At 35.7% G+C, this 25487-nt stretch overlaps 1 protein-coding gene across 2 annotated transcripts in view; it reads left to right on the plus strand.

The window, feature by feature from the left end:
- The window catches only part of Nedd4 (E3 ubiquitin-protein ligase Nedd4), a 44045-nt gene extending 24642 nt beyond the window's left edge, over positions 1–19403 (plus strand). The window contains exons 8-18 of one of the 2 annotated variants that reach the window (XM_083130800.1): positions 924–1065; positions 6448–6498; positions 7315–7591; positions 8828–8886; positions 9228–9293; positions 10279–10508; positions 12732–12853; positions 14494–14734; positions 15196–15424; positions 17878–18047; positions 18651–19403. In XM_083130800.1, the coding sequence (XP_082986926.1) occupies positions 924–1065; positions 6448–6498; positions 7315–7591; positions 8828–8886; positions 9228–9293; positions 10279–10508; positions 12732–12853; positions 14494–14734; positions 15196–15424; positions 17878–18047; positions 18651–18753 (1690 nt within the window). In that variant the 3' untranslated portion in view covers positions 18754–19403. The remainder of the gene's footprint in view (positions 1–923; positions 1066–6447; positions 6499–7314; positions 7592–8827; positions 8887–9227; positions 9294–10278; positions 10509–12731; positions 12854–14493; positions 14735–15195; positions 15425–17877; positions 18048–18650) is intronic. The other variant, XM_083130801.1, reaches the window with a different exon arrangement.
- Positions 19404–25487: the final 6084 nt, after the last annotated feature.

The following is a 25487-nucleotide window of genomic DNA, read 5'->3' on the forward strand; positions in this document are numbered from 1 at the left end:
TATATAAATGAAATATTCCTGGGTAGTTTGGTGGGTGCTTTTACCTGCTTCCTCTCTCGGTTTGGAATAGACCTTAACACTATGTTTTTTTCTTCTGTGGCTGGACTGTACTTCTTTCTTTGTGTACTTAATTTTTGTACTTAATTTTACCATTTTAATTATCTTTCAATAATACGTTTTTCCCTTCTGTCCCCCATAAAACGTATAACTGAGATTTCACTGTATAATTGTTTGTTGCTTTTCCCCATCAAAAACCAGTGTGCACAGTATACACGCACGTGCATTATTTATTATAAATACGGTAAATTTATAAACATGATATTTGTTTATTATTTGCAAAGAATGCATTGAGTATTTATAACTGGTAAATAATTACAAATTATGAAATAACATACTATATAGTAATACTGTATTAATATATTTTCTAGCTCAAGGTAGAAATGAAATGTCCAGTTTATTTTCCTACACAACTATTATAGCTGGAACATTCACATTTGTGCAGCAGAATGTTGATGTGAAAAATACACTTCATTATTTTAAATACTAACATCCCATATTTTAATTATTTTATATTAATTCCCCTACATTATATTGATACAGAGAGTGTTTCGGAATAATATTGAAAAAATTACAAAATATGGAGAACATCAACTAGTTTTCCTAGTAAGATTTTCGTGCACAGTACCTTGTTTCTGGCATCAGAAATGTTATTTTATTTGGTTAATCAAGTTTATTATATGGCTACTTTCAAAATGATGTTTTGAATTCTTATTGTCACCCATGTGGAGACAGGTGCTATACAAATCCCTGATTTCAAATCAGAGTATGTTGGTTATGTATTCTGGCATTATTTAAAATCATACTTCTAAATTATTTTCAGGTAATTGTTTCACACCAGTGCATTTTGTGGTATTTACTTTCAGTGAAGCAGGTGATACTGTCAATGAAAATGCAGCACGTGAACGATCTTTAGAGTCAGCTGCAACAGAATTTCAACGACGTTTCCATATTAGTGTTGACGATGTAGAGTCCAATCAGAGAGAAACTAATACACCAGCTGAATCGGTAAGTTAAGTGAAATAAATAAATATATATATCCCATGATTATTCGTATCTTATTTCTGTTATGTTATGTGTAAAATTTTAAATTGATTTTTCTGCATTTAGTTTTATCAGTCAATCTAACTTCAAACTATGGATTTCTTTCTTCTTCTGTCTAGAAAATGTATTGAGCTTAAAGCTTCTCTGTGTTTCATATCATCATGATGTTGTAATCTCTTTGTTAATCCGGCTATAAATTTATAAAAATATAATATAAACCCAGATAGAATGAGGAAAAGACCTAGAAGGGTGGATCAAAATTATGTAGGGTAGGAGACGGTAAACACTTACCAAACACAAAACTAGGAAGTTGATATTTCACAGCCTGGCTGCATGTTCACAGAAGAAAACAGATGGAATCGGTGCAACAGTGTAATAAGAAAAAAGTAATAGGTGACAGGCTTCAACGAGGAAAGTACTTAGCCAGTGTTTACTGCGTGGTTGGTCGTGGGTGAAGTTCAGGAAGGAAAGAGAAGGGGGAGCGATTATTGGGTGGCTTGGTTTTGCATTTATGCCCAATATGTAGGCCCTTTCCCATCGCCTGTGAAGCAGATGTCTGTGGATAGGATTAAGAAGTATAAAATGACCACATGGAAACAGTTGTTAAGGTAGTGTTATGGTTGTTGGTGTGGGTGGCGACAGTGAGGTCAGCTTTTTGGGTTAAGGAACAATGCTTATTGACTCTGAGGTTCAGGGAGTTAGTATTCACAACAAATTTGGCAGGTAAAGATGTATATATGGTAAGGTTAGAGGAGATGCAGGTGCCCGAACTTGCAAGTTGGCGGGGGGATCTGTAATGTGGGGAAGGTGATGAATATGGAGCAGATCTTGCACTTGTGAACAAGGGGTGGGTATGATGAAGGGGATTGGTACATTTCGGACCAAGATGTTATTGAGGGGGGGGGATGGAAGACTACCTTGTCCCGAAAGATTGATTGATTTGCTTTATTTTACTTCGCTTTTTGTGCCACTTTTGGCTAATTTGCGAAGATGGGACGAGTGGGGATATGATGGAATTGATGAATGGACACTCGCACACATCCATGGCCAGGCCAGGATTTCAACCCGGGACCTCTGGCATTGTTTCACAATGTGCTAACCACTCTGCCACTGGGGCCGGCTTGTCCCGAAAGATATTCCTATGGCGGGATCACTGAGAAGGATGGAGAGGAGGGAGTGAAGGGTGTATGTGAGGGTGATAATGGGTGATCAATGCAGGGAGGTTAGTTTTGAATTGTTTGTTTGTTGATGAGGGTGGGGGTTAGCCATGTTTGATTAGGGCTTGGTACAGGCACAGGTTGTATTTTTGGCAGGATGAGTAAGATGAATTGAGGCATTGACCTCTGAGGGCTAGGTCATCATCAACGCCTGTCACCTTTCACTTCTTTCTGGCTACACTGCTGCACTGACACCATCTGTTTTCTTCTGTGAACATGCAGCCAACCCGTAAAATATGAATGTCCTATTTTCGTGTTTAGTAAGTGTTTATTGTCTCCTACTCTACATAATTTTGTTAGAAATATAATATAATATATACATAAAATTGTTTTACCCTGTAAGGGAAAACATAGATTTGTTTCAGTTAATTCATCTGAGAAAAGTGCATAATGTTTACGAGGCTTTTCACAAAATAACAGTAGAGTACAAATTAATTTGTCCCATCCCTAATATGTACATAAAAACAGCAACAAAGTGCAAGAATTTTACACTAAGTTACATATTATTTATAAACATATTGGATCAATGGAACTATGAGGGTTGCTCAGAAAGTAATGCCCCACTTTTTTTTTCTCATCCCGGAATGAAGAGAGCAATGTGCGAATGGAAGGGTAGCAACATTGAAATTCAATGCCCACATGTGTGTAAGTACAATGTGATCTGACAGAAAGTGCCTCAGTAGTGGTCCATACAAAATGGAATTTGCGAGTGACACATTGCATGATCGGCCTCGGTGACACCGAGGAATTCATGCCTTTGTTTCGCGCTAGCATAAGACTGTAGACGTAGATGTAATTATGTAGAAAAATAACATGTATAAAGAATACATTCAGTTATAATGTGGGTGACTTTCATACATTTTGAATACGTAAATAGTTTACGAGAAAAAATTCTGGGGCATTACTTTCTGAGCATCCCTCGTTCATGTAATTTTAAACCAAGACAGCAATATGCCTGTATTTAATGATGCTGAAAAGAATAGCAATTTTTCCGTCCCCCTCTGATTTATGCAAAATATATTTTAAACTTAATTCCTTGGGAATGTATTTGGTGGGAGTTATAGAATCGTTTACTTTTCTTCCCTAATGACTAGTGTATTGTTAACAAGGTAAGATTAGAATATTTGTTGTTTCATCTGGTTGCTTGAATACTTGATTTGTAATAATTATTACTGGCAGCAAGTAAGAACTCAAGTATGGCTTCCTTTATTGATAAATCAGCAAAGGTTATGGTTTATACAACCTTTGGTTTATAATTTTAGTGCATGAGTGTAAGAACTACATGTAGAAAATTCTTTACGTTGTTCTTCAGATTTTAGAAGCATTCCTTATTGATTAAAAAAAGAGCATGGTTTATTTGTGATTCATTAGATTACTTCCACATTACAATGTCAGATGTAGAATAGAAATTTTGTTACTTCTTGTTATGAAAGTTGTATTTTTTATCATTTACGTGTTTGTGTGCCTGTTCTGTGCATGCATTCTCAGGATCGTTGCAGCTTTGATAACGAAGAAGGGGATGTTAGTGAGGATGAAGATGAAGGGTTGGGGGGAATGGAAGAGGTATGATTCACAATTACATTATATAATGAAGCGTAGAAGTATGTTAATAGCTGCGAGTACAGTAGAAAATTAGGATGTGCAGTGCTTTTCTATACCTGTTGATGCTTTATGAAAGTGGGCTTGCAAAATGTTCACCTGTTTGAGCTTTCCATGGGCTTGCATCTAGGTCAGTATCGTGCTTTTGATGTTACAGAAATGCTACAGTGACTTAAATATTTGTATTATAATTTCTGAAAGATGTGCAACATTGCTTGGAAATTAGACTTTGTACAAGATGAGCAACTTTTCTTAGTAAAGATTGCTAGTTAAGGTGTACCTTTGACATTGCGAGCTCTTGTAAAACGGCATTTTTTTTACCTGCATATATCCAGCCATGCATCACCAATTAACAGTTGCCACTGTCATTATATTTTTCTGTTGGAGAACACAATGAAAGCGAAAGTACATTATAGAGATATCATGCCAACGGAAACAGTGACATGGTGAAGTTGTGAGGTTTAACTCCTTCCCTTTATGCATGTATGTATCACTATCCATGTGTATGTAGCATATCTTATTTCACGTGTTTATATTAAAAAGAAGACCTAAAGTTTTCTCCAGAGAAAATCATACTCTAGAAAGTAACTCTTGCTTTGATTGGTTACACAGTCTGTCCTTAGAGTATACCAAACCCTTGGTGTTTTTTTTTTCCCCAACAGAAAATATACCTCCAGTGGCAACCATGAATTAGTATTGCTTGGATGTACACATACAGGATAGAAATGCCATTTTTGGAGGGCTTGTAAAATCAAAACAAGCAAAACCTAAGAAAAGTTGTTTGCTTTGATGTCTTCTTCTCTGTGCAAAATGTTTTCAGTGTTGAAATTATTCTGTACAAATGTCAACATGCAGTGATAGATTCAAAAGTTACCTTTTACATATCTGCTGACGAAAATTTTATTTCTCTACCTCGGATTATCAAGCAAGTTAAGTGGTAGACTCACCTCATGCCACCAGAGGTCCTGGTTCGAATCCTGACACAGGCATTAGTTTCCCTTCATCAATTTATACAAACCACCCTTCATCCTGATTAAAGTATGTAAAATTGACAATTCACCATTACCATTCAAAAAAGGCTGTTGATTGACATGCTAATAAATTTTATAACAGTCCATGTACACAATCATCGACACTTCTGGGTTCTAATAATCCTATTCAAAGCCATTTGGGTTGTTACAACACAGAAGTGTCTGGGACTGTACAATCAATAGGCAAATGAAGGAATTTTAGCACAAAAGTTACACAGGATTAGAAGACTTTTTTTTAGAAATAATGGGGCTTCTTCAAGTCCCATTATGTGACCTATATAAATCCTATTTGTATTGCACCTGCAACTCACAGTAGAATAGTAGAAGAGCGTGCTTCAAATTGCTTTAGCTATAGCTTTTACCAAATATGTTGTGAATATGCTAAGCTAAAGGAATCTCATGAAAGTAAATTGAAAGAAGCTTGATACATTTGTCTGATGTAATCCTAAGTATTGTCCTCCTCCGCAGTCGAGCGGGTTAAGGCGTTCACTCGTCTTGAGATTGTTCGCTGCGGGACGGCGTAGGTTCGAATCCGGCTCTGGTCGGAATTTATTCGGCCTACGTATAGGGCCGGTGGCAACCCACCATCGTGAGGAAATTGGGGAGCTCCGAGTGAGTGAGCGTAATCCGGTCGAGAAGACCTACTATAACGGCTGGGGATAGGTCGGGCTGACTCCCCGACTATTCCAATACTGGTTGAAGATCTCCACGCTTAGAGGTGACGAAGGAAAGCGTGGGAGGGAGATCGGCAGTCGGTAGGTATGCCTAGGCCCTTCATGGGCTGTTGCGCAACGGATTATTATTATTATTATTATTAATCCTAAGTATTACAAACTGAGGCTAGAAAATAAAAAATAGTTCATTCAACTAAACCTATATGTATGTTACATATACTTCTGGCACATTTTACCATTTTGTTACTAATATGTCCACATTATTCTTCTGACCGTCAGAGATAGTTCTTCAACTGTATGATAATTTACTAATTTATTCTATAAAACTGGAAAAAAATTCTGTACATTCATCTGAATATTGGATTTATTGATGTTTTATAGTATTGAAGTTATAAGTTTCATTATATTAGTGTGAAATTATATCTAATAGTCATGAGAGTATTATGGACATGCTCTTGTAATGAGATTTGGATAATTGTTCCAATTTAAATTTAGCCATTATGACATCTTTATTTCTTACATGTTACAAACTGCAAAATCTTAACTAAATTTAGGCTAAAAATAGCAATAAATTTGTCCATTGTAGCACACAGTATTAAATTGTGCATTTTTATTACAAATATACTACATCACTATGACTGTGAGAATTAAAAAGTTTAAAAGTAAAAAATCTGGAAATAGAAATAGTCATGTATCATTAAAAGGTAACTAAAAATATGGCACGTACTAATTCAACAAAAACAGTAATATGCAATTGTAAAGTGTACTTGCTTATGGTTGTTTTACTTCTTACTTTGTTACTGATTGTATTCTTTCCCCTTCTAGATTAGTGAAGTAGATGATGGCACATCACAATCTAGAGAGGAATCTGAAAGTGTAAGTATAGGGCATTAGATTTATGTATATTAAACTCTCTAGACTATATGGTGTATCAAGGTCACTGCCTGGCAACAAAAAGTTTCTGGTGTTTTAATATTTCACAAGGTACACAAAAGTTGTTTGCAACACTTGTGCAGTGTCTCCTGGGAAATTTTGCAAAAATTGCAAAGTTTTCATTTATTTTAATATTTTAAATTTTTTCCCAGTGATTCACATTCAAGAAAACAGCTTCTGCTGTTGGAAACCAGGTAGTAGGGATATCTTACTATCTCCCTCCCCCCCTTCCCCTTTGCGTGCGTGTGAGAGAGAGAATCTTTCTAGCCTGTGAAAATTGGCAATGTAGTCAATAACTAGAATTGAAATTGAACATATGCTTATAGCAATAGCAGTATAGTTTGCATGAAAGCTGAAAACAATCAGAATGAAGTTGCTTTAGATACTTGATAAAATGCAGAAATTTTGAAATGGATCAACTGAAAAACTGGTGGCTACGTTCTTCAATATTGATTACTGCTGGTGTTTGTTTATTAATTCTTTTTGGTGAAATAATTTTCTTTACCAGATTGGGGAGGGTATTCTGGTTTAACAATATTTATGTCTGGGGTGGGGGCTAATTTTGAATATAATTTAAAAAAGATTATTGTGTTATCTACTTTAAGTCAGTTGGGTTTAATAATAGTACCATTGGCTTAGGGATTTTCTGTGTTTCCTGCATTGTTCTTCCCCCATAGTTCTTTTCTCTCTTCTCCTGCGTTTATATCAGTTCTGTGGATTTTGTAATTGCATTTATGCTGAGCAGTGGTTCCGTTCCAGCAGTCACCGACAGAGACACGGGTTCAGAACTCAGGGGTTAGCTCGGAGGGGCTTCCACAAGGATGGACAATGCAGGTTGCTCCCAATGGGCGAGTGTTCTTCATTGATCACAATGTGCGAACAACCACATGGGTGGATCCACGAACCGGCCGGCCAAGTCCCATGCCCAATCAGAACCAGCTGCCAAACAGGAGACCGGAAGATGAGTTGGGTCCATTACCGGAAGGATGGGAGGAGAGAATCCATACGGATGGTCGAATATTTTTTATTGATCATAGTAAGTTGAAAACTTGTTTTTGACTGTCTGAATGCCTTTGTAAACTCAGTGTAGTTCTTGCAATTCTGTTATAGTTGTTTATCACCATGCATATGGGAATCCGATGTCTCTGGAAACAAAGAGCCAATGTAGTATGTGCTTTATTTACAGTAATTATAAATGTTCCAAAGTTAATGTGCCAGTTGTAGCTGGGATCAAATACATGTCAAGGACAGTAGAACCACAATAATGCTAAGTGAATGGGAGAAGTAGCTGTCTTTGTCCAGAATAAGTGGAAATGGTTTAAAAACAATTGCGCAAGGAAAATTAAACCCTATTGGGGGAGCTGTTATTTTACATCTACAATAGTTAAATGAATGTATGTGATTGCTGTAAAATTTTGTTTATTAATTCAGCACCAACCTCCTGTGATCTCACTTCTGTGAGTTGTCTAGATTAAAATGATAGATTGCATCTTTGCATTTTGTTACCAAAATTCAACATTATTGATAAAAACATTATGAGAATACACCAAGAACAATAATCAACAAAGAATTGCCAACATTGCTTGCTTGTCCTCTCTTCATGTTGTGTTTTATTAGATACCAGCAAGCAAGCCAATGCATAAACTATGTAGAAATTTCAGTGCAAAATGCTGGCCCAATAAGGCTCAAACCCAGGTCTCTGGTATACAAAACTCTTAGATACCAAACCAGCCTTGGTTTTACCCGATTTTTCACTGGCAGGTCATGGTTGAACCTTGAATTTTTTGCTAAAATTTCTGTTGTTAATCTCCTATGTGTGCCAAGTAGTAATGTATAAACTGTTAGTGAGAGGACGGCAAGAGAAATGTGTTTTTCTTGTCTGGGATAGAAACAAAAAAAAATCATGCTTTTATGACAAAGGAGAATGTTTTGTTTTGATTCTGCCACTGATTTCACATTTAGGGACAAAGTCCAACAAGTTTGTAATTACTTGTTAAAAATACAAAAACATATAAACAGCACGATAAAAAACACTTTAGGAGTTCTTCCAAGCTCTCGATTCCATCTCTGAGATCATCATCATTGCTGTGACACAGCGAGTAGCGCCAGCAGAACTTCAACCATGTCCCTTCCGTCGTCTCTCGACCAGCTCTGATGATTCCGTTGCCGTCACGTGACGTAAGAACTGTTTTACTGTCATAAGTTGTAATTAATTGTGAATGAATTATTGCATCGTTTGTTTGTAGAACTGTTGCTTCTTTCTCTTTCCTAGATACCAGAACAACCCAATGGGAAGATCCTAGACTGTCAAATCCCCAGATTGCTGGCCCAGTAAGTAATTTTGTCGCATTCACTGCAATTGTTTGTCAGGGACATAAATAATATATAAGAGCTTCTTACAAGGATAATGAAAATTATATATGAATTAAGGATTAACTTGGTTGAGCATTGGGAACGCCAAAGAACCCAGTTTGATTCCTAGTTGGTTCCAACAATTTTCACTACCTATTAACAATAGCTATGACGAATTTACCATCTGCAATTGAAATGCTGAGAGATAATGTCACATTTGCTGTATTTATTTGTATACATTACCCTTAAGTGTTATAATTCCAGTTTGGCATAAGAATTGAATTGGATCGCTCTCAGCATATTGTATTTTTACTTTCTAGGCTGTACCTTATTCAAGAGACTACAAAAGGAAGTATGAATACCTCAAGTCACAGTTGCGAAAACCTGTAAGTAGAACTTATTTTTTTACCTGTAACACAAAATGAACAAATGTAATTTGCACAGAATTGGTAGAAACATTTTCAATCTTCATGACAAAGCATGAACAGAGAAATTATTTTCTCTATTCTTTAGTGCTGTTGTAGTTTTGAGAGAAAAACTATTACATTCTAGTGTGGATACGTAAGAATAGCATTAGCTGCTAATCAGATATGAATGATCACCTTCTTCCCTGAAAACAGTCCAAACCACTTCGGCATTGATTCAACAGAGTATTAGGGCCTTCCCTATGGTGCAGTGGTAGCGTTGTTGCCTTGTAATCAAGGGGTACCGGGTTCGATACTCGGTGGAGGCACATAGTGGTTCTGATTCCACTTTAAACTGTAGGTCCAGTCCCGATTAGAATTACTGTGCATAAAGTGGACTTACAACACCAAATCAATCAATCTACAGAGTATTTGATATGGTAGCACGTGGTTTTTCTTGCTCTCGTGTTTTCTTCTGGTCATATAAGATTGCTTAGATTGCTTTCTATACCAACTGTGGTGTGATCGCAATTCTGTGAATTGGACTTTATGATACATGTTGTCAGCATAAATAAATACGTGCCGTAAAAAGAAGATGTGCAGCTCCATCTAGGCCTGGATGGTGCTGCAGAGATACACTGACAGTGAGGGAGTGAACAGCCGCAGAGATACACCGACAGTGAGGGAGTAACCATCCAGACATAATTTCCTACTGTCATATGAGTTTTTAAGTTTTTAACCTATTTCACCCAAGGTAATGCTACATTCCTGAAGAATGTAGGCAAGTAACAATTTGGGTGGTTATTAATGTGCTTGTCTAGTTGGCAAGTAACAAATTATCATAATTACTGACAACAGTTTATTTTTTATCGTATATATTTTTTTAATTCAGGTCTCTGTTTATTTATTTTTTTAATAATTATTGTTAAATGTAAAGACTTGTGTTTTATTTCCCTTTTATTTGCAGAGCAATGTTCCTAACAAATTTGAAATAAAAGTTAGAAGAGAGCATATTCTGGAAGACTCGTATCGAATTATCAGCAGTGTAAATAGGGTAGAGTTGCTGAAAACTAAACTGTGGGTCGAATTCGAAGGAGAAGTGGGCTTGGACTATGGAGGATTAGCCAGAGAGTGGTTTTTCCTACTTTCTAAAGAGATGTTCAATCCATATTATGGATTGTTTGAATACTCTGCAATGTGAGTAAGAATTTAAGTTTTCTGTTGTGTGTTAAAACATGCATGTATTAAAAATCATAATTGGCTAGTGAGAAGATTAAATATGGTGTGCATGTATTTGTAATTTAGGTCAGTTAACACATTCGGGTCTGGCCTCATAATACAGCATTGTTACCTCTGGACTGCAGTTTTTTGTTGTTTTTCAAAAAATCATAGAAAAAATATTTTTAATTTGTTTTTATCTACCACACATTTCTTAAATCTACAAAACTTCCTCTTTTCAATGAACAAAAATTTGTTAAATTTTATTTTCATTTTCAGATATTTTTGAATATTTTTTCAGCAATGTTTTGTGAAGAAAAAAAAGTACAACATTGTAACAAATGTTAATATAGATATATTTTAAGTTCGTAATCTGGAAATTTCAATAAATAACTACATAAACTATCAATGCATCTTTTGAATCTTGCATAAGAATACTTCTCATCTGCACATAACAAAAAATAATTACAAATTACCGGTAATTAGCTTTTGTATGAAAAAGTGGCTGCAGGACAGGACCACACGATGTATCAGCTGGTTCTGCGTCATCTGTAAAAATTAAACAAATAAATAAAATAAATTTTCATGTGACATACACTATACAAAATAATAAATGGAAAAACTAAAAATACATCAGTGCATGTAGGAGAATCAAGCAAGAGGCAAGATGAATAGACCCAAAAAAATTACCTCTTCTCACTTCATTCATAAAATACTAGAGTTTGCAACACTGTTTATATTGTCAACAATTAATTATTACAAATATAACCTACCTTCCAAATCTTCAAATTCTCTGCATCATCAAAATCGTCGCTAACTTCAAACTCTGAGGCGGAATTTCCGCTATGCAGTCTGGATCTAACGACGCCATTCTAAACAATGCAACGTACATCAACCAGAACACAAACAGTCCCAGGTGCGAGATAAAAATAGCACATGAGTCACCTAGGGGTCGGAATTTCAACAGAGCGGCTTGAATGAACACGCACATGAGATGAAGTACGAACATAGCCCGTAGTTAATCGACAAAATGATTGCATACTGCAGGACTGGCTATGCCCGTCGTTCGTCCACATTGACTTTAAGTGCCCTGCGGGCTATGCCCGTCGTGAGACCCCAATGTGTTAATGCTTGAATGTAAATTGTGTTTATTATAAAAACAAAGTTTACTACAAGGTTTGCATTGTTTGAATTGGATCGTAATGAAATTGCTTTACTGTTATGTTGCAATGCATGTATATAAAATGAGAAATTACATTAAATCATTTTAAACATTCTTAAACTGTTATCAGTTAATCTCTTAGAAATTACTGAAAGCATTAAATTTTGTGATCTGCATAAAGAAATTAAAAACAGTAGTGTGCATGTGTTTTGTAACATTGGATTATATGTTTTCCCACAAGTTATAAGATGCATATTACCAAAATTAAAGATATAATTTATTATTATTCACTGTACATATATAAACAGCAAATGGTGTATTTTATAATAGGTAATTTTCGCGTACTTCTCATTTCCATCTTCAGGCCCAATAAAGTTTTAACATACTGTAGGCTAAGTTTCAGACAAACATATTTCCAGGCCTTTAAATTGTACAGTCACAGATACTTGTACATTCTGAAATTTGTGCGTTTACTCACTAAATATATTCACAGTATAAAAAGTATAAAAAAATTACGTGAGTGAGTATAATAGTTGTAACAATCCTTGCAAATGACATTTCGCGAAGCTATACTTTGCTTCTTCAGGTTTTCTTAACAGTAAATAAAATACTTCAGGATGTAGCACTCGTTCGCTACAGTAGTCATTCATTCTGTATGGTAGTATGGGTACATCGTTCTTTTAGAATTATCTCCTAGCCTATATGCCACTTTTAACGACATGTAATTTTACATTCTATATCCCAATACCCTTTTTTTTTTATACCTAATCCTGGATTTATTTACTGATAAGAAAACCTGATGAAGCGAAGCATAGCTTTGCGAAACGTCGTTTGCAAGGATTGTTACGACTATTATACTCACTCACGTAAGTTTCTATACTGTGAAGAGAGACTTCTGGGTTGTAACGATTTCATTAGGAATCAATAGGATTGTTACGATCCAGAAGTGTCCGTGACTGTACAAGATGCTGAATATGTTACACGATACTGATATGTGCATGATCTTTGTACTGAATTAATGCTATAATTGTTATTTCCAGGGACAACTATACATTACAAATTAACCCATTTTCGGGCTTGTGCAATGAAGAGCATCTAAACTATTTTAGATTTATAGGAAGAATTGCTGGAATGGCAGTCTACCATGGGAAATTGTTGGATGGTGAGTTCTCTTTTTCTGATGTTTTACATGTAACCATCCATATGTGTAGTGGAATTAATAACAATAGTAAACATGAACTTGAAAGCAGGTTTTCTTCATGAAAATCATCTGCTAGTGGCAGAGCAGTAAGTAACATGGTAGCTTCAAGGTGCACTGGTTAGGAAATTACAATACAGAGCAATACATTAGGCAATAAAAAAAGAAATAGCATCTGCAGTTCATTTTACTTTTGCCTATCGTGTCCCAATGAAGGATTACTCATTATGCCCTGATCCTCAAAAAACTTGTGTGATGAAGTAGAGAAGTGTAGTAGATGATAAGTATCAGAAAAGTATTATGTGTGTGTGTGGTATTCACCAATATGAATATCATACAGCTAATTCTTCATTATTTTCCTTATCCATTTTATCTGTTCAACTTACACTTCCAAATAATAAATTTATATGGTAAAGCCTTCCTCTGCACATTGCAACAAGCCATTGAGGCAGGTGATGTGATTAGCACCATGCTCTAGCCTTCTTTACCCTTCTATTCCCCAACCCCTCAGGTTGCCTCCACGTATGCTTTTTTATGAAAGCCTGCATGAACCCCAGAACCACCTGAAGTAAGGGCATGCTCTGAAAAATTCCCACCTGAGATTATTCCACCTGGGGATCAAACCTGGATCTCCCACATGGCAGTCATATGCCTTGCTGACTGGACCACCTTGGCTCAAAAATAATCAGTTGTGTTTACAAATACTGTTGGCATTGTATCAAGACGACATAAGCACCTTGGATCCGAACTTACAATATAAAGTGGAATTCCAACGACTGTCAGTGTGCCTTCATGAGGAATCAAACCTGATCACCTTGAAGGCACCAGCATTAACAAGTATGCTGTGAGAAAACCTCAACTTTACAATGTTTGCAAGTGTAATTTATATATTTTTATTGTTTTAAAGATGCCTGTAAGTAGTTAATGTTACCATAGGCATGCACATACCCTATGATTAAGTGGACCAAAAGCCTTGATGAAAGTTCCATCAGAGAAAGAAAAACTACATTTCATCTCACTGTTTTACCAACTCTGTATTGATATCTACAAAACAGAGTTGGGTCTAGAATCCTGAAAACCCCATTCCTGTGTACTTTTAGTGTAAATTTAGGTACAGTTTTTTTATACATGCCATACCTCTGATTCAGAAATGGAACTCATATTTACTTGGAGTAAAGGAAACTTGAATTCAAAACAACTACACATAATTTATTAATTTTCGATGTATGAGCAATTTATTCTGCAGCCTGATAGATGTGTAGCACATCTAAAGAAGAAAGTGTGTGAGCATTTAAATAATAATGAATTTACTATTGAATAAAGTGAGATATTACAATTACGTAAGAAACAGTGCCCCCTCATTGCTTGGAACTTTCATTGGCTTCAAAATGATTCATCTTTTTAAAGAGAATAATATTGTTTACTAATGACGATAAGATCCCCCTACACTAAATTCCCATGTGAAAATATTACAGGGGCAATACCTACCATGCATACGCCTATGAGGTTTACACAAGAAAGCATCTTCAAAATAATTTTGAGAGTTCAATTTTGAAGTGTTTGTTTGATGGAGTACACGTTTATCACTCTTGTCTCTTCTTTAGCATTTTTCATCAGACCATTCTACAAGATGATGCTTGGTAAAACAATAGACCTGAAGGATATGGAAAGTGTGGACTCAGAGTATTACAATTCACTGCTTTGGATAAAGGAGAATGACCCCTCGGAACTTGAGTTGACATTCTGTGTGGATGAAGAAAGTTTCGGACACACCTCACAGAGAGAACTGAAACCAAATGGTGCTAACATTCCTCTCACTAATGAAAATAAAGATGAATATATCAGGTGAGTTTCTAGTTTTTGAAACCTATTATACCATACATAGGTGCATAGTATGCCTTCCATTTCATACCATATTCATGTTCCATAGCAATCTCTCAACACATTGATAGGATCCACTTTCCAATTGTCCTCTTGTGTTTACATCCTCATGTTTTCTTCCATTTCCTTCAGTTACGCTTCCCAGATATTTGACTCTCTCCACAATCATCAATTCTTCTCTCCAACTTTGCTGTTGGTCTATTTCTCTCTTCATTTCTTGCAGTAATTAACATAGAATTAAGCATTTTTTTATGTATTTATAGCTTTTATTTTTCAGTAAATCTTTAGGGAGCTTTTAGACCAAAGTGACAAGCGACATGTATCTCTTGGAAACAAACTCTTGCTCATAGACTGAATGAGCCCTTGTTGCTATCGTCTGAAAGCTTCCACATTTGAATCTAATGGTTCTTGTTTGTTTTTTTCAGTTTGGTTATTCAGTGGAGATTCGTTTCACGAGTCGAAGATCAAATGAATGCTTTTCTGGATGGCTTTAATGCACTTGTCCCTCGTAATCTAATCAAAATATTTGATGAACATGAATTGGAGCTCTTGATGTGTGGAATACAGAACATCGATGTCAAGGATTGGAAGCAGAACACACTATACAAAGGAGACTACCATCCGAACCATATTGTAATCCAGTGGTTTTGGAGGGTAAGATTGTTCTTTTTCCTTTGAAACATTTCTTTGAAATGTTTTTCTTATGCTAGACTTGTACATTTTGTCATGGCTGTAGTATTTTGGGTATAATGGATGGAATCTTGATTTTTCTGTTATTTCTTTAACTTTTTAGTGTTATTTTTCCCACACTTCATGTTTTCAAAATGTTCTTTCCGTATTCTTAATCTTCTGTACTCACTACTGAACTTGAATGTTAGAATTCAAAAAGTAATCAACACATAACTGCTTGAGACTCAAGATCTTTGTTAATTACAAAAAGATGTTTAAAAATGACTCATTACATCCAGGATGCCGAACTTTATTAAATTTCATGAGGAAAAAAATCACTATTTTCATACTTGAACCAGAAGTACACATACATTTTATTTCCAAATAGAGATGTTACATATGCAAACTAAATAAGGGAACAAAGAGAATAGAAAAGATAGAAATGGAAAAAAAGAAGATTATAAAAATAGAAATAAAAACAAATTTGTGTCAATCCCAATATCAGTGGGGTGTAGCATCAAATCATCATTGCTAATAAAACATCAACAGTACAATCGTCAAGGACATAAAACATCAACCAAACAAAGCATTGACAGCAAAAACATAGACCATAAAAAATAGACAAAATGTCATCATCAAGTACATAACAGATTGACAATTTTTTTTTTTTGTCATTTGTTTCCAGGTGTGAAAATTTTGTGTTACTTTTAACAATTCTGGCAGATAGTATAAATTTCACACCTCCTTTATTACAATATTCTCAGATTCTTACAAAGTTTGAGATAACGTATTCATAACCAATAAGAATTGCATTTTTTTTTACTAACGATATTTACCAGTTACCAACACTACCGTAGCTAAAGTGGTGACCAGAGGTGTGCTCAACAAGCATTAAGAAAAAACTTGAAAGGGCAAACAGGATATACGAGGGTGGATCATTAAGTATCGCACAACAATTTTTTCCCGCGATGTTATTGTGGCTGGGACGTTGAAATTTTACAGATGTATAGTTTGAAGCTCGCGCTAGAGACGGCATTTTTTCGATCAGGTATAACTCTTGCGGCAGAAGCGTGAACTACTTAACAAAGATGGCACACATGTTATTGCCGTCAACGTGTGAAAAGCAAAGAGCTGTAGTTCGTTTTTGTGGGCGAAAGGACAAAACACTAGTGAAATTCTCAGGGAAATGTTGGGCGTGTATGGGGAAGACCGTTTGGACCGTAGCAACATCTCCAGGTGGTGCACATTATTTCAAAGAGGCCGTGTGAACCTTGTTGACTCGTCACATTCCGGGCGACCAGTAACAGCTGCAACGGAACGGAATGTTACAGTCATTGAGGAGGCAATTCTCAACGACCGGCAGATCCATCTCAGAACCTTGTCAGGGGGGTTCAACATTTCAGACTTCCATCTGTTTGGCCCAATGAAAAAATTCCTAGGTGGCCAACGCTTCAATTCCGATGAAGAAGTGCAATCGGTTGTGTGCAGATGGCTGTATTCCCAATTGACAGAGTTCTATGAACAGGGTATATTGAAACTAGTGCCACAATGGAAAAAAATGTGTTGAAAGACTTGACTCCTATGTCGAAATGTAGCTAAAAGATGTGGTTTCAATGTGTATAATTTATGTTGTCTTACCTACTAAACTTCTTTTTTAAAAAAATTGTTCTGCGATACTTAATGATCCACACTCATACATACATACATACATACATAAATATATATATATATTTTTCATGAAAAATGCAAAAAGAGATGAGTGAATTTTATATTTTACAAAATTTTACATTCAGGTTATAGAGCAAACATGTCTCATGCTCCAATGCAGGTATCGTTTTGTTTTTGGTCTAATTAGGATGAGGCATGTATGCAAGAAAAAGAGTGGTAACCCATATTTGCCCTACGTCCTGTAATAGTACTATTCTTAACACTCACCACACAGCATTGCACTGAGGGCTAAATAAAAGAAAGGAAGGAAACATTACTATTGAAATGACTCAGCACTGACATTGTTGTTGCTTTCTTCATATAACATTAACCCATCTGTTGTCTCCTTCTCTCAGACATATTTTTTGAAAGTTCAAGTCCACTACAGTCTCCATCTAAACATACAGTTGCTGGTATGGCCAGGTTTAGTATGCCAAATCATGGTGTGCAAACATTTGTGGAATTATGGCTGTATTACGTTTGTCAGGGACACCACTGAGTGAACGGATGCTGATAGCCCACCAGAACAATTTGATATATGGACCTTGAATCAATGGCTGAGTAATGTTAGTTTTGAAAGAATTAAGTTTATTTTTATGAAGTAAAATGTTCAAATTATTTTAGGTGCTTTTTGTAATGCAGTAATACTAGAGTAATTATTAGATAATTTTGTCATTATAATAAATTATTACTATAAGAATGTTGTGTGAAAGTCTTTTTCTCCCCACTAGGTGCTGCTGTCTTTCAATAATGAAATGCGAGCTAGACTGCTTCAGTTCGTAACAGGAACATCCCGCGTGCCCATGAATGGATTCAAGGAACTGTATGGCAGTAACGGACCCCAACAATACACCATAGAAAAATGGGGATGCCCTGAAAACTATCCAAGAGCTCACACGTGGTAAGAAACTTAAACGTGAATCAGATTTATTTGTGGTTTAGACTTCTAGCCAAGGACCTTTTAAAGTTTCTATTATTATGATTGTATAATGATGCACATTTCAATCCTTGTGTTGTCAGTATAATTGAAATGGTCTAGAATGCCAGTATTATCTTTAGCTCATGGCGTAGGATTAGAAATTTAGGTGTCGGAAGTTATAAATGTTAATAGGTAAGCATTCCAGATGAACTTAATCACATTCAGTGTAGCCGACCCCCGTGGCAGAGTGGTTAGCACCTCATGCTACGATGCTAGGGGTCCCAGGTTCGAATCCCAGCCTGGTCATGGATATTTGTGAGTGTCCATTCATCAGTTTCATCATATCATCACTCATCCTCATCTTCGTAAATTAGCCAAAAGTGGCACAAAAGGTGAAGTAAAATAAAGCAAATCAACCAATCAATCACATCAGTGTACCAGAGTTGCTTCTAAATATTCATAACTTTGTTACATTTCTCTGGCCGTCATTCATTATACAATTTTGATATGCAGTTATGCTGTGAAATATAGTAGTATGAATATTTTAAAATGAAATACCCTGATCTGAATACTCTGTATTTTCAGTTTCAACAGACTGGATTTGCCACCATACAAGAGCTACCAGCAGTTGAGGGAAAAACTAATTAAAGCCATTGAAGGATCCCAAGGATTCGCTGGTGTTGATTAACCACTGTGCCACTAATACTGTATCATTTTTTTCTAATGTGTAAGATATTGTAAATACTATATACATACCTATATATATATATAGTGAGAAAACAAAGGGTTTTATTGGACTGATTATTGTATAATTCTGTCACACTTTTAAGTATTATATTTGTTGACATTTAAATGTACATTATATGTAGATGTGGAGATTTGTACAGAATTGTTTTTTGTTGTGGTTATGCTAGTGTATTTAATTCTTGTATAGAAATCCTACTTTTTCAGGATATTTTTTTTAATAATATTGGTATAAGATAAATGAAAGATGTAAGCTTGATAATTTAAAAGTTTAATGAGTATAGATATATTCAGTTTCCTATTTTGATTCTTTTTACCATTGTTTCCCAAATGTAAAAAAAAAATAGAATGTAATATTTCTTTCTGCCGCAGGAGAATAGTTTTAGTTTTTATGTTTTCTTGGAAAGTAGTTATCATTTATATATATACTCCTTGGTCATTGAGAAGATACCCAGTGCTTGAGATTGGAAAAATGTTTAATGGGTGGTATACAAAGCTTAATGTTTTGTGAGAAATATATTAATTTACGATGCTGGGCAAAACTTAAAGTGATTGTATATTTACAAATTGTGTTAATAATTCACCATATTTTGATTTGAGATTTTAATTCACTGTAGAAGATTGGAAGAATATTGCAATCAATATAAAATGAATTTCCTTTGAAGGTAAAAAGTATAGACTGATCAGCTTTGTGAAGCAGAAATTTGATTTGAAGATTTCTATTTAGCCATATGATATGAATTAGGCATCTGAATATTTTTCCCTGCATGTATATATACACTGTTGTTGATTATTTGCCGTTGAATTTGCATGATTTCATCCATTGACTTACAGAGCATGTTAAATGTGCCATAACTGGTTTATGCTGAGAATTTCAACCACATTGTTGGTTCAGTTGTATGTGATGATTAACAAGAGAGGGACAAGTATGAAATTTTACTGACTTTAATGGTTCATTTGCCTCATTTATTAATGCATGCAATCTGGTGGCTTCAGATTATATATTAAGTAGGGATGAGCCGATACCACTTTGAACCGATGCCGATACTCTTACCGATTCCCACTGATACCGATACTTGAAAATTGCAGAGATTAAAAGTTGTTCAAGATATTGATCAGTATTAGTGTATAAATATTCTTCTCCAGTTATATGCATCAATTTACCAATAAATTTGTTTTAGAATATTCAAAATTACATCAGAATGATAAAATTGATGTTATGGAATCACAAGGTCCAGTTTTTCATGCAAATTTGGTGCAAAATATATAATAAAGATTGAATTTTTCATTATTTCCAGGATAATAAGACTGCGAAAATGTCACATGGCATTTTTGCAGACCCTGTGAAAGACCAAAATGTCTGAAAAGTATTGGCTGGTATCGGTAGATGAATTCCAGCTGATACTTTCCGATACCGACACCACTGGTATTGGTCGATACTGATACATTGACATCAGTATCAGCTCAGCTCTAATATTAAGTATATATTTTTTAAAAATATGAAGAAGAAACTACATGAAAACAATAACGAATTGACAGAATCATGCAAGGTTATTTATAGAAATACCATATTAATAAAAATTATCATTACTTTTACAGACAATTTGCTATTTGAAAGCACCACAAGGGTTTTTTGAGGGGTGGGGGTGGGGGTCGAACTATTGGAAAGAATATTTTTACAATTGAAGGATTAGGTGGAAAAAGGATGTAACACTGGAGCTATTCAATGGAAACTGCAGACACCCTGCATCTTTTGCTAGAATATCACAATTTTCATGTATATTTGCCTACAGTATACATGAATATTGTCATATTCTAGCAAAAGATTCAGGATGTATGTAGTTTTCATTGAATACCTCCAAACTAAGTTTTCTGATTTAAAACCATCTTCCAGATAACCCTTCAATTATGAATAGCAAAATGTAGTAAAATAATTATATTGCCAATATTTTTCCACGAAAATGAAGTTCAAAGGAAAGGGAGTGCAACATGATCATTGTCATCTGATTACTTCCCATCATATGCATGCACATGTTACACATAATGATTGCATATGACATTCAGCTTGCTGATTTCACACTCTAAATGCTACACTTGTAGTAGGGGTGAGCTGTTATCACTGACAACCCTTGCTGATTACAACCAATACTAATACTTGAAAATTATAACAATTCAAAGTAGTTCAGAATATTTATAAATTATAATTTTCCATTGGAGCTGTATCATAGCAGTCTACCAGAGTTTTGCTTTAAAATATTCATAATTTCACATAAGATAATCATTTAATTACAAAATTAATTTCTTCCCAAATGTTGTTGCAAAATAATGACAATTACTGTCTTGACCGTGGAACTAGCTCATGAGAACGAATCTATAATTGACAGGGGAATTAGGTAGAAACAAGAAGAGTGGTGGTTTTGTTTATTACCGCTCTCTTTGTGGTGTTTGTGATGGCTTACAACTCCTAATTCATTTTGCTGACGACATTATGATGTGTGAAATTTCAATGATGTTTCAGAGGCAGACAGTTTTCACTGAACCTGTTTCCTTTGTCAATTACACCTCTAATTCCCCACTGGACTCACCCAGTTAGCAGGTGTGCACTTCGAGTTCAGTGGCAGCAGTTGGGTGGGGGGAGTTAGTTGCCCTTCACTATAGCCTCTTATTAGTCATAAGAGGCTATAGTGTCTACCAAGAGAAAGTAAACTGCCCTTGCCCTCCCGGATTTGGCACCCAATCACCGCTACTGCTTGTGCCCATTGTCTCGACTAATGTATATGGACTGTATGCATTTTGCATAATTTCCACGATATTTAGACTGTGAAAATGTGTAATGGCATTTTTGGAGACTGGAAAAGTATTAGCTGGTATCAGTGATGACTTCTAACCAAAAATTTCTGCTACCAATACCACTGGTATGAGCCAATTTGTATCCACTTGACTGTGTAAGAAACCTGTTCAGTAATACAGAGCAATAAACACACAACACAATCACACACAAATTCAATGAGAGAATGCATACAGTGAAGGCTAATGAAGTGTGGATCCTGTTCACTGTTGCTTTCAAAATTTCACTGGGAACTGATGTCTTGTTATCTGAAAGGTAGACCATTCTTCTACGTGCACTGTGGCATTGCATCCATTGTCCGTTCTCATTCCGTAATCATCATCAATTATATTCTGAACAGTTCACTATAAAACTCCACACTAGTTGTCACAAAAGCATATGATTTCCCCTTTCTCAATCGTAAGAGCCGCAGTGTTCAAAGTGAGGGGGATGGTATCCCCCAGCTAGCAAAATATTCAAGGAGGATCCCCCAGCTGTCTCATTCGACCAAACATCCTCCCAGTTAACATTTTCCAGTGCCGAACAGCTGCTCTGAACACAGCCAATGTTCATGGTTATAAAAAATTTCCAATCAAAACTTCATGAATTTCCACTGATATTGCTTTACCTGTTTTCCAACATCCGCAGCATAAAAAATCCCTGGTCTGCTGGCTAAGCCAGTCGCACTTCACGCTCCGCAGCTTTGCTCCCACCATGATCATAGTTTTCAGAAAAATCAAATGATTATGCATGCATGTAGAAAATTTATGAGAATGCCTTATTGGCTTTGCTACACTGTTATATCAAGAATCTTTGTAAAAGTATTCAAACAATACATAAAAAACGTGGGAGTACTTGTGTATGGCATGTATGTTCTATTATTCTTTCAACGTTATGGACTTTCACAAGGAGACCTTCAGCAGGAACTTCACAGTTGTAGGTGAAAGATCAGAACATTGAAAGAATAATAAAATTACACATACCATATGTAAGTACTCAGTCTTTTTTATAATATATTTGTCAATTGTTAGTCATTTGCTGGCTTAAATCATCCCCTTCACTCTCCACAGATTTCGTTTTCTCACTATCTTAACAGACAAGCAAGTCAGTTGTCTTTTTAGTATCCTTGTGAGAATGTATTGGCCTAGTTGTGTATTACTTTAAATACCAACCCTTGCTCATAGCAAACACTTTATGAATATTCTTTCCACAAATTATTTTTGCTAACAAAGAGTGCATTACTCTTTGTGTAGACGCTTGTGAAGCATGGTTGCCATTTTCAATACTAAGCTACATTTAAGCAGGAAATATCTACGTGTACTACCTAACCTTTTTTCAAGCTGTGCTGTATTTCTATCTACTGACAACTTTCCGACTGTTTGTGTCCTATTTACAGGTATTCCCTTGCACATAAGGAGTTGAAAAAATTGTCTTCTACTGAGCATTGTGCTTTTAGAAAAAATGCTTTGTATGTCTCAATGCAATATAAATTTGAGAAATTTCCTGCACTTAAATTAGGCTGATATCATCTAGAAGTGGTGATAATATTTGAACATTGTAACGAGTTGGGGGGGGGGGGGATGTTTGATGGAGCCATGGGACTAGCTGGGGCATGCTCCTATGGTTTAAGATGGTGACAGTGAGACAGCTGGAATGGCTGACTAACAAATTCAATTTGTTCAGAATATTTATGACTGTTTACATGTAACTATTCCATTACAATGATACCATATTGAGCTACCAGAGTTTTGCTTTGAAATAACTGACATTAAAATACCTGTCACTTAATCATACTCCAGAAAATCTGCAAGTATCCGTTTTTAATTTCAAATCGGTACTTGCGGACTGGTACTGAGATATAAGTATCTGTATCTACTCACCCATAGTTCAGTAATATTTTTTTAATACAACTTTAATCAAAATTAATGGAGTTTAGAGCAGAGTGAAACAGAGCAATTTATATGATACAGTAGATTCTTAGATACATCTAGTGTTTTTCCAAATAGATTCTATTTATGGAGACAATCATTGCTTTTTATACAGACAATGCATTCTAGCTACTCATCATTCACCAGTATTGTGTTTTACTTTCTAGTAGAATTCCCAAATTGCATGTGTGTGTATAAATAATGAATTTTACATTCCACTATTGTGTAATCTAGCTGTATAGTTTATATAACAAGGTGTGATGATTCATAACAGCACCTGCTCCCTCATGCATAGTTTTTAACTCATTATATGTATCCCAGCCCAGAAATAGTAAATAACAGCCATTTTGTAGTGTTCCATAACTATTACTTACTGAAAAGCTTTTTTATAGGAAAGTTTGGAATAAATCCACAAGGTACTAAATATGCTATCTCTATGGTTGTGATCTTGTACTTTACTTTTTTATATATATTTTTATAATAAATTAGTTTCCATATGCTTAATATCCAAGGTATAATATTACCGTTGAATGAATGATTTTGAAATTCTGTTAATTTAGAACTAATAGAAGCAGCAATACAGAATTTACCAGTACTTATTGTGATACTGTTCCAAATGGCAGCTCATTTTCCAGAACATGGAATATAGCTCTGTGTACCATACTCTATTTCCAATAGCTATATCAGAATGAAATAACTACTCAAATGTGTATAATTAAGAGAAGAGAGACACGTAGTAGATAAATACGGAGAAACTAGTACTCACTTTATCCACGAAACTGTTTTTTCTTCTTTGTTCTATTAATTTCAGTGGCCACTGCCACGATCCTCTTAACTTGAGAAACTAGTACTCACTTTATCTACAAATCTGTTTTTTTCTTCTTTGTTCTATTAACAGCTGATAATTAACAAACACAAACGGTACTTCCTCTCCCCCCTTGATAACTCAGGTGTGTATGACGTAGAGTGTGAGTGCAAGGCACATTACATCTGCAGGTCCATCAGATCTGTCAATGAAAGAATCCAACAACACCTAACGGATGCAAGAAAAGCCCAACCCACTACTGGTCTTGCTAAGCACATCAAATACAATAGCCATAAAATACAAGAGGTACAAGACAAGCACACCACCCACACACTCGTAGACACCAAAATCAAGGAAACATGCCATTATACACTTTCCACATGAGCTAAACAGATAGCAGACACATGGATTCCCCCTACTACAACAGTTAGTGCGGGGAAATTGCAGACGTACAGTTAACAACACCGCATTTAGAGGTGGCCGGAGAACTACGAATAATAGAAGCACGCCAAGCAACAGTACAGTGACGGACACTGCCGGCTTGTAATGAATACATTGAATGTCAGTGTATTCATTACAAGCCGGCAGTGTCCGTGACTGTACAACAAGTTCCAACGAGGATAACTCAGGTGTGTATGACGTAGAGTGTGAGTGCAAGGCACATTACATCTGCAGGTCCATCAGATCTGTCAATGAAAGAATCCAACAACACCTAACGGATGCAAGAAAAGCCCAACCCACTACTGGTCTTGCTAAGCACATCAAATACAATAGCCATAAAATACAAGAGGTACAAGACAAGCACACCACCCACACACTCGTAGACACCAAAATCAAGGAAACATGCCATTATACACTTTCCACATGAGCTAAACAGATAGCAGACACATGGATTCCCCCTACTACAACAGTTAGTGCGGGGAAATTGCAGACGTACAGTTAACAACACCGCATTTAGAGGTGGCCGGAGAACTACGAATAATAGAAGCACGCCAAGCAACAGTACAGTGACGGACACTGCCGGCTTGTAATGAATACATTGAATGTCAGTGTATTCATTACAAGCCGGCAGTGTCCGTGACTGTACAACAAGTTCCAACGAGGATAACTCAGGTGTG

The sequence above is a fragment of the Lepisma saccharinum genome, chromosome 11 (genome assembly GCF_977018435.1).
Source record: "Lepisma saccharinum chromosome 11, izLepSacc3.1, whole genome shotgun sequence".
In the NCBI taxonomy this organism is placed as follows: domain Eukaryota; kingdom Metazoa; phylum Arthropoda; class Insecta; order Zygentoma; family Lepismatidae; genus Lepisma; species Lepisma saccharinum.